Source organism: Lissotriton vulgaris, chromosome 3_1, assembly GCF_964263255.1.
Source record: "Lissotriton vulgaris chromosome 3_1, aLisVul1.2, whole genome shotgun sequence".
Classification (NCBI taxonomy): domain Eukaryota; kingdom Metazoa; phylum Chordata; class Amphibia; order Caudata; family Salamandridae; genus Lissotriton; species Lissotriton vulgaris.
The window spans coordinates 331,996,983-332,007,750 of NC_141689.1; the positions used below are offsets into that span (position 1 = coordinate 331,996,983).

The 10,768-nt window shown below is 40.0% G+C and overlaps 1 protein-coding gene across 2 annotated transcripts in view; it reads left to right on the forward strand.

Annotated features, from left to right (window-relative positions):
* The window catches only part of SKP2 (S-phase kinase associated protein 2), a 217,016-nt gene extending 207,387 nt beyond the window's left edge, over positions 1–9,629 (forward strand). For both annotated transcript variants that reach the window (XM_086960536.1, XM_086960535.1), the window contains exons 9-10: positions 2,739–2,846; positions 6,027–9,629. In XM_086960536.1, coding sequence (XP_086816662.1) covers positions 2,739–2,846; positions 6,027–6,240 — 322 coding nt within the window. In that variant the 3' untranslated portion in view covers positions 6,241–9,629. The remainder of the gene's footprint in view (positions 1–2,738; positions 2,847–6,026) is intronic.
* Positions 9,630–10,768: the final 1,139 nt, after the last annotated feature.

The following is a 10,768-nucleotide window of genomic DNA, read 5'->3' on the forward strand; positions in this document are numbered from 1 at the left end:
TTAGTCAGTTATAGTTATACAATCAATTTTACAAACAAAAATCATCCATTTAGACACTAATATACCCATTTATTCTTCCATCGACCTTGAGATATACATATATAACACATTACATTTTCAGAAAAACACACATTCACTGGATGATGGCATCAGTGATGTCATTTGAGATGTCATCAGTGATGTCACTGAAAGTGTCATGAGTGATGTAATATGTGATGTCATCAGCAGTGCATTGCGGGCCTGCGAGTTCTAGTTAGCTGAATTAACTATAACTGGGAAATTTCAATGGTATAAGGCCCCTAAAACCTATGGTTTTTTCAGTGAATTTCTATGGTTTTTCAAATGCTAATTCCGAACTAAAACGTGCCTGAAACCTATTTCCCTTGAAACACTGGAATCTTGGGACCTTCAATAAGGCAATCTTTGCAACAGTACTTCAAAACAGAGTCCACAATGTTGCTGGCTTAGTTGGACAATTCCGGTGGGTTAAACAAATTATTTGGGAGAAGTACACCTTTGTATTGTGTGGAGCAAGTGGTCACAACAACAAATACAATAGTATTCCTAGACCGAGCCAATAATGTAAAATAGGCCGCTTCGTTCCTTAGACAGCCCTGTAGAGGTAAATGGATTGCTCCGGAAAAGTACATATTTGCATTGTTGTTGCCGCCGCATTAGCTACAATCATGTTGGTAGTGTGACACAATGATGACACAATGATTCTGGTCAATCACATTCACATTTTTTTTTAACAGATATGATTAGGTGGGAGAAGAACTGTATAGCATTATTTTTGCTTTTTCGAAAATTTTGTTTTTCGCACTGTAGAGCAAAAATCCACAGATTGAGGTGCAAGAGCGATCTTTGACCCCAGAGAAGTGTTTGGAGGCAGGGGTTATGGAAAAAAGCACAAAAAATGAAAAAGGTGTCACAGTGCTAAAATCATGATGACCTGATAATCTCGCAGCTGCCATTTTGTGAGTCGCATAAAAAGGCATCATTATGTGCTGAACGTCTCACTTTTCATTAAAATAAAACAATTTCACTGAAATAAAACATGAGAATATATGGGGGAAATAATTTTCCAATTTAAAACAAAAATACAAGATAAAAAATAATAACCTTTTTGGGGAAATAGAAAGCAGTCAAAGGACGTGCATAGCAGGGTAAGGCTGGCCCGCGCTGGCTACCAGTGGGGATTGGCTGTCCACGATGGCAAGTTGGGCACAGGCCCCACCACTGCACAACCAAAGGCCACATGTAGCTTGAGCTGGCCACCAGTGGCAAATTGGGAGCAGGCTGTGTGCAGTAAGAGTTGGCCGCCAGCAGAGTGTTGTGGTCAGGCTCTGCGCTTAAGCCCCATTGAGGTGTATGTAGATCTGGCAGAAGGCCTTGTGCTGCATGGATGGCCCCCCGTGGCAGGTAGGCGTAGAGCCTGCAGCTAACCCCCTACAGAGCATGGCTGAAGGTCATGCCCAGTTAGGTTTGGCCACTGGGTCTCCCCACATGCATGCCCTGCGGCATTCGGCTGTTCCTAACAAAGGGTAGCTGCCCACTGAGGCGGGCAGGATGCCCTACGTTCAACACTCACTACTCTTGGCTAACATTGGCCACCTGTGGTGGGTTGGGCCAGGATACCTGTGGCCAACCCCTGCTAGGTAAGTTTGGCCATGCATGGTTCGCAAATCAAGTATGCTGTAAAAAATAAAACATGAAACTAACTGGGACGAAACACGGTTGAAAACTCAGTTATGTCTCTGGCTCAGACAGACAAAATTACTGAAAATTTCCATCTGTTCTGTAACTGGTTGCTTTCAGATATGTCTCCCATTGTTAAGATATCCTCCCTTGTCCTTATTGTTGCTTCTATTAATTTAGCTATTTTGTCAGAGCTAAGCAAACACCTAAATGGCAATCCAGGTACACGTGTGTATGCTGTTCTCTTGTTCGCTTGAAACAAGGCCTAACTTGAGCAGTATCTAACCATAGCCATTAATTTAGGAAAGTAGTTGCTTCTTTACTGAATTGGTGATTTAACTCGTCTTCATTTGGCCACTTCTACCTTGAATACACTTTACTGTGTGTGATTGGTTCCGTTGGGAGCCATTGCAAGCATTCGGGCCACTGCAGCATCCTTCAGCATCCAGTATTCTTTAAGGCTGTCTTTGCCCAGGTGTGTCTGCAGTGCACACTGACCATGGTATGTAAAAAGTCCATGTGTCCTGCATTCAGCCCTCCTAGGAATCCTGCAATCCCAGCATGGTCGCACGGAGAAGTTGCTTAAAACCATACTGTGGTCCCCAGTGGGAACAATTTAATTTGTCGTGAAGAATGGCACTTGACTTTGAACAATGGGATAGCTTCATCTAATGGGAATGTGGTGATGAAAAAAATATCCATATACCAAGGTTAGCGGGCTTGGAAGAAAATTTAAATGTTAATCCAATATTTTGCTTTGCGTATAATATTATCTTCATAATGGGGGGTGTGGGGAGTTGGTGCACTTTAGGTAACATTTAGATGGCATTGAGATGTTTCTGTTGACAGTGGTCCTCTGTCAGGTAAATAGTTAAAAAAAAAAAAGTAAACACCTTGCTCTATATGACAAAATGTTTGTACCCTCTGTTGTACTCCTAAAGACAAGGGACACTTTGTTCTAATATGAAATCTTGCATTAAAAACCATACTAGCCTGTGGGTTATTTAATTTGTTCACATTGCATATTTTTATATTTCTAGCGACAGCGTAATGCTGACATCGGAGTGTTTTCCAGACTTTCATCAGCTCATTTACCTCAATAACCTGTCGCTCAGTCGATGTTATCAGATTTCACCTGCCACGTTACTGTAAGTTACACTGCCCCTTTACTTCTCGTTACACAAGGTAGTGCTGAATTTAGCCTCTGGCTGCCAGTTTTTAAGCACCTTTTGCTGCAAATGCATACATGTAGATACAGCGAAAAACAGAAGAGAGTTTTCCCTAATAGACCCCGAAAGGACTGGGAAAAGGTATAACAAAAAAGGGGGGTTCCTTTCTGTGGTTATTTAATTATAATTTTTTTATGAATCAAACCAGTAAAGCAAGACACCTGTTATGAAAAAACTTAAATCTCCTCAGTAACACATATACCAACAGACCATAGATTGTATCAAAATATCATATTTATTAAAAAAGAAAAAGGTTTTTATATCAAATGATTCAAATAATTTCACATAAACATTTTCTTATCATAGAAATACATACATATTCTCTTTCTTCCAAACATTACAATATAAAAACATGTGTTTTTATATTGTAATGTTTGGAAGAAAGAGATATTGGTATATGTGTTACTGAGGAGATTTAAGTTTTTTCATAACAGGTGTCTTGCTTTACTGGTTTGATTCATAAAATAATTATAATTAAATAACCACAGAAAGGAACCCCCCTTTTTTGTTATACATGTAGATACATGCATTGGTTGGTTCACGAGTATTTGAATGCAGTCAGACAAACGTTTCAGGGGATTTGGGGCAGATATGCCTTAGAATACATCCTGCTGTGTTAGGTTGGAGAATATCTCCTATGTCCTGGGTTTGAATGACCGCAGAATGAATTTCTTCTTTGCTTCATGCATGCAGTGAAAAGCTGTAGTTTGGCTCTCTTATTGAGATCGAACTGGGTCGTTTGGGCAGTCAGTTCCATAGTTGGTCTTCGGTTGGCCTTGGTACACTGAACCATGTGGGTGGAGAGGGTTTGTGGAACGTGCAATGTATTCTCTAAAACTGTCCAACTCCTTGCCCTCAGCAGTTCTGATCTCGGGGGTCTCCAACCAGTAGCCCGTGAGCTTCTGTAGCTCTTGAGCTCTGAGTAGCTCACCTGTGTGCAGCCCAGCTTATTAAATTAGAAGGATTTTGCTTGGTTGAATTAATATACTTATAACGAAATTGTAATTATACTGCACTAATAACATTAGTAGCTGTTAATGTGTTTTATTGAAATTAAGTGGCTCTCAATACAGGAAAGGTTAGAGACCCCTGTCTTATCTGAAAGCCTGGACTTATCTCCTTTCTTCTTCACTCTTTAATACACAAGAGTGACATGGAGCGGCTCAGCAATTTTCCTTTTCCTCATTATCCCCTATTAGTAGTTGCCAGAAGCAGTATTTTGGGGAAAATACCGCTCATGGCATCTCATTCCAGATGTGTCCCCGCCCAGAAGGATTAGGTCCACAAACTCCATGTTTGATAATTTGAGGCTCCGAGACCTCCCTGCAGAGCTGTGGGCAGCTGGTGCAATTTGCCCCTAGCTGCCAGCATCCTTCAGTTGAGGGTGCAGAAGAAGCTCTCCGCTCATCTGATGGTAAAAGGAACCAGCCCTCCTGCAGCTCCCTGCTACCCTTCCACCTTCCCATGAGCAAAAGAATAAGGCCCTGCAGCACTTACTAACCTCTACAAGTAGGCCGTAAATGTTTGCTGATTGGGCCCCTATTTTTGCCAGAAGAGGCTAAATAAGCGAAATTGAAATCACTATTACCAGATCTGCATATTATTCCGTATTCTATAGGAAATAATTTGGAATCCGCATTATGTCATGGGGCATTGCCTCCCAATATCATTCATTCCAGCCACGGAATCTGCCAGCAGAGATAACAGGGAACTCGTAATGGGGCCTATAGTGGTCTGTTGTGTCTGTGATTTTTGGATTCAACTCATTTTAACGAGGACAAAATGCCTGCCAGGAACAAACTTTTCAAGCTTGTTAAATGTCTGGTCCCTTTGTAATTAATGCAATAATCTCAGCTCTGTACAGCCTATACATTAATTGAACCCTCATTTGGAAGAAGCGTACACTGGAGCTCAAGCAATTCCTTAAAAATAATACTTGCAATACACATTTAAAATTTAAAGAAATTAAATATCACAAAGTTTCAGTAGAACAGAGAAAGTGCTTCTTAGTGCGCGAGGTGTACTTAAACAGGCATAGCCTTTTTAGTTTTTATGCAAATCACATAATCTTTTTGGTACAAAGATAAACTACTATTTGCTTTAGTTGTGTTAAAGTGAACACATCATTTAAACACACAAGGATGACTTCAAAAAGGATAAAGAAAATTGTTGAAAAAAGTGTTGGCAAAATGAAGTATTGGCCCAAATGTCTTGAAAGTGAAGTGAACTTTTATCGGCAAAGGTGCCCATTTGATCAGGATCAATGCCGCCACTTGCAGTGCAAGAGAGCTAATGGCTGAAGTGGACTTAGCCATTGTCCCATAATGTATGTTGTTCTGGAAGAAAGCAAAATAAGAAATTTGAATTAACAAATGGATGAAGAGGTCTCATCCAAAGCCCCACTATGGATCTATGAATATTTCTATATTTAAACAAACTCTCTCTCTCTCTCACACACCTTTAAACTGCAAGCAAATACTGTATTTTTTCTTTTTTGTATTGTGAATCTTTTCTCGATCCACATGCTGTGCAGTTTTCTGCCATCTATTGCTTGGGTCCAGATTTCTCCACTATTTTGTAGTCCTGCTGTTTAGTTTTTTTGCTATTGCTGGGCGTCGACGGACCCCCATTTGGTGTATCCTGTGACGTACGCCTTCCTCCGGAAGCTCCTACCTTTGGTTGCCATCTTCAAAGCCGAATGGGCATGAGGACACTGTAACGGCATGATAAACCTGATGGGAGAGGAAAATGTTGATCATAAAGCTACACAACATCCTATGCTAGAACATTTCTTATTAAGATGAATAGCAGTTTCAAAGATAGTCAAACATTAAATAAAATGAGAAGCCAGCCATAGAATAGAAAATAATTTGACTCCAGCAAACATTGAGAGAGGCTGCAGATTTGGTAGAATGTATTAGCTTTTGTTATATTTAGTTATGGTTTAGTGGTTACACATGTTTTATCATCTTGGATGGGAGAGAATATACAGGGTGACCAACTAATAAGAATGGACGGTACCCATAAAAGTATTGTTGTTCTATACTCTGCAGTCTTTCAAAACTGATGACGTTTTTCTTTTCTTTTTTTTTTTTTTAGTGAACTTGGAAATCTTCCCGGTTTAAAGGCACTCAGTGTCTTTGGAATTGTGACTGATAGTTCACTCCAGCTCCTCAAAGAAACACTGCCTCACCTAAGCATAAACTGCTCCCATTTCACTACCATTGCCAGACCAACTGTGGGCAACAAACGGAACCGGGACATCTGGGGTGTGACATGCAGGCTGACATTTCGACAGAATGATGGCTTGTGATTTGGAAACCTTTAGTGTAAGGTGGAGGTGATGTGGTCAGAATGGAACTTGTACATTGAGACCTCAAATTAGGGCCTCATCCTCAGCTTGCTGTTTTTCGATCCTGATCCACCCATTTCCATTTGTGTCGCCTCCGCTCTCCGTAAATGTTGCTCATGTGCTAGCTCTCAGTAATGGCTTATACGAAGGTGCTTGTTCCTTGGCTCTACCCATCAAGTACGGCTTGCGGCCTCACTAAACAGCTGGCATATGTACGGACTGTTTTTACTTTTAGGCTTTTTAAAGGTGGAACCATTTTTTCTCCGCGTTCTCAATTTTTTCAACCTTGGTAATTGAAGTGTATAGATCATGGAGTTGGATTTACTGTTTTATGAGCACAAATCTGGTGTCCTCAATAAATCCATGACGTTTGATCTCAGAGAGAAAAGTGAAAGTTACCATACACAACCCCATCTCCACATAAAACACCAAGCACATTTTAAACACTCTCACTCATACTTGCGCGCTCTCACTCACAAATTCAGTTTTCACTTCACGTCTCTCACTAAACCGTCACATTCACACTTTAATTTGCATGGCCAAACACTTTTGGTTCATCACAAACTGCTGTGTAGATAAGGGAAATGACCTCACTGTGGAGCATGTTTAACGTTTCAGCAGCGAAGGAACAAGGACTTCAAGGAGTGCGAATTGGAAACAGAAGTTGGCATCTGGTTTACTGAGGGGTGATTCCACTCATATATCCCACCCCTGTATAACTGTATCTGCAGTTTTGATTGTAAGATCTTTGGGAGGATTTTACCTCTGTTGATTCATTATCAGGAGAGTGGGAGACAGGTAATGTAGCAAGGCTTGAGATTGATGGTCATACCAAAGGTTACTGTGATCAACAAGCAGGTAAATCATTCTTGTATGCTTCAAATCTGTCACAGCTAAAAACCTGGACTCCATGTAAAGCCTCAGGGAGTCTGTATAAGGATGTCCGTAACAACAGTCTACTAATCAAGGAACCCAGATTTTTGTTTTTCATATCCGAACAAACTATGCTGTCCAAGGAAGGGATTGTGAAATTTTGAGGGTGCCATTCTTGTATACTTTCATTTGCTTGGACTCAATGATGTCCTGTACTAGTCGTCCATGTGGAAAGGTATATCCTCTACTGATGAAGTAATTCTGCATTCGTAACAAAAGAAAAAATACTTTAAAATGATGTGGGAAATTAGGTGTTAACTGTTTAACATTTATCAACCATGTTCATCCATTTCAGAGAAATGTTTTATTTTTACAATTTCATCTAAGGTGTGAACAAATTTTAAAATGGAAGCAAATGAAGTGTACGCAAATTTGAGATGCATATTTTACCAATTTTCTTAAATTTCTAAAAGAACAATGTAAAAAAATTGTGGTTTTTGTTTCGACATTTTTTATTGCAGAGGCGCACTTTTCTAAGATAAAAAGTTCGCACCTCTGGCATAGTCTGTCATAATGTCATGTATTTTTTATAGACCTTTGATAAGTTAACTGGCAGATGCAATGTTTAGGAACACATTAATTTCATAACAGCAAATCAATTTTTATTCTTCAGGTTTAAAACTATACCTACGGTCCACATGACGTGGTTGAGTGTAATGTTTGCCCTGAAGGCTTCTGATTTCCAACTAGCAGTTTCCTGCAGCACCCACTGTGATTTGAGTCACTTAAGGTTTTATCCAAATTCCTACTGGAAGAAACCAGCATGCCTTGTACAAAATCGAATCAAACCTGTTCAAAGGTTTCTATATTCTAGGGCATAGGAGCGAATATGACATAAATAATAGTAAACCGGCTCAGGATAGCACCATGAAATAATCTACCTGCTAGGATGGAGACTTAAATGTGCCTTATATTTGGCAAAACTAAACCTAACTAATTTGAGAGAAATTACTAGATGGTTTCCTCTTTTAGCATAAATATCTTTGAGAGCTTAGTAAGCTTGTATTCCCCACCCCTGTGCAAAAATGATGCTAGTGAATTGGATTGAAAGTAAAGATGGAGGGATAGAGACACAAATTGCTTATGTCACTTTTTGAGAGATCATTAAAAGTCAATTTAATTTCGTAATTTTTCCAAGTAGATAGTTAAAATATCGAAAGGCAATGTTTAATGTTACTTGTAGAATATTAACCTGCGCGGCGGAGCTCTACGTACAGATATTGTCTTGTATGTCTGCAATGCCCTTGGTAATGGGTTTGCAATGGTTTAGGCCAATTCAGCTTTGTACGCCTTGGGCTAGAGGCTAGTGCTTTAAACGGTCAAACATTCCCAATCTTAAGTCAGTAGAAGTTGTCCTGGCAGTGTTGAGTGCATTGTATAGGCTGCGCCCTTTCTAGTCCAAGGCCTATGTGTTAACACAGATTTTCTGCTGTGATAAAGAATACAAAATTTAAATATCTGTCCCATGAAATGCCAAGTAATGTAAAGCCTACTTGTCCTGTTTTTTGATTTGTGAAGCTTTTTTTCCCAACCCTTTTTTTATTATTAATTTTTGAGACACAGAGATCAACATGAGCTTGCAAAAATAAATGCCGATGGAACAATAACAGCATCACAAATACAGAACAGATCAGGGAGGGAGGCCCCAACAGTCGCCCTTGTTTAACAAGAGTACCCAAACATCACATTCAGGTTCCGGACAATACAGCTCGATTTCCATGCGGAATCCAAAGTCCCTGTACCCAGGAGTAGCTCCTGCTTAAGCCTCTTCAGCAATAGAACATTGGTCAGTACTTCTGAGCCACTTGCGAAGTGTTTGTGAATCACACAGTCGCCATTTTTGGGTGATGTAACACTTCACTTTTGCATACCTCTAGCTACAAACCCAATTATGAAATGGTTATAGATATTTACGTTTCACTTTTACGTAGTTACTCCTGCTTGTTAGAGGAAATACATTACACAGGGTATTACTAGAAATATTTTGGTTTTAAGTTGGACCACAGCCATCTGTGGCTCTTCCTACTACTTTTCATGTCCCAAACCAAGAATTTGTTGATGGCATCAAAATGGAGGGCCTTTTAGGAAAGCTTTTCATGTTTAGGATGGGCTTTTTTAAACAATTAACAGGCTAGGCATGGAGTGATGTCCACTTCAACTAGGTATGGTGAATGTGTTGGGTGCGAGCTCTGAGGAAATGGTCACCTGGGCCATCAGCACTTGCAGTGTTACTATCCACATGCATTCCAATGCAAGCAGCCTCACTGTGGTGACAACCCTACCTTCCCAGGCAATTATTGTGAAAAACGTTCAGACATAACTTTTATACAGTAAACAAGCGGGTATTTTGTGATCTTAATTTGACTTTGTTCAAACCAAATCAAATTCTGTCCCATTAAATATCTGTTTAAAATGAATGAATCGTCTTCTGTCGCAGTGTGCTCCTTATTAGCTTGTAACCACTGCATGTGTTTTTTGTGTTTGTTGGATTAAAAAATAACCAACAGGAAAGGGGTGATTCTCAAACCGGTCTCATTTCTTTCATGAGCCGATATCCAGAGCAGTGGTTCCTAACCTCTGGACTTCGGTGGACCACCTACTAAATCATTATTTGAATCTGCGGACCGCCACTGAGACATTATTTAAGACCGGGGACTCCGTCCAAGAAATTTCAATGATGTGAATTGAAAAACAATGCACAAGTGCAGAAATAAGCATTCTTCTAACAAATACACAAATGATGAAATATTTTATTCAGTGCACAAATACACTAAAACGTATTTAAAATTGTAATGGAAAGGTTGGAGCTTTTCTAAATTCAATTGCGGTTATTTGTCTGTATTATAATCAATCATTCATATTTGCAGAACATTTTCAGTTTAAAATTTTTCTTCTTTAGTTATATACACTTTATTAATACTAGTTGATTTTCTAAGCATATACATTTCCAGACGATTGTCCTGGTATCATCCCTCCAGATCTCTTAGATCTTCGTCCCTATCTAAAATGAATGTTCCCATTATCAAGCGCGCTAGAGCAGGAGGACGGTCCTTCCGCTACTTGGCTCCTCATGCTTGGAATGACCTCCCAATTTCCTTAAGACAGGCTCCTAGCCTTCTGTCCTTCCGAAAGGCCCTTAAAACGTGGCTTTTCCCTTAAATTGGTGTTTGCTTTTATATATCTGCGTGTCCTCTCAGTGTTATGTTCTCCCTTCTTCGAATGGGCTCCTTTGACAAAGCGCCGGGATACTCCCTGGAGTGGCCGTGCGCTATAGAAGTATAATAATAACATAACATAACAAGCAGGTGTGGACTCCATGAGAGGGCGACGTGGGCCCCAAGGGTCCCTGAACGCAGTTTAAGGAACACTGACTTAGATAACAAGTTATGGAAACCTACAAACAGGCAGCATAAAAGTAAATGTTCCAAACATTGTATCGTAGAGGATCAGTTTTACATGGAAATCATTAGATCGAAGCCAACCAGACAGCCCAGCTGTCATTCATAAAGCTTCCTTAGGAATGCATTTCGCCTGTTGCTTACCATTGGCTTTGTGG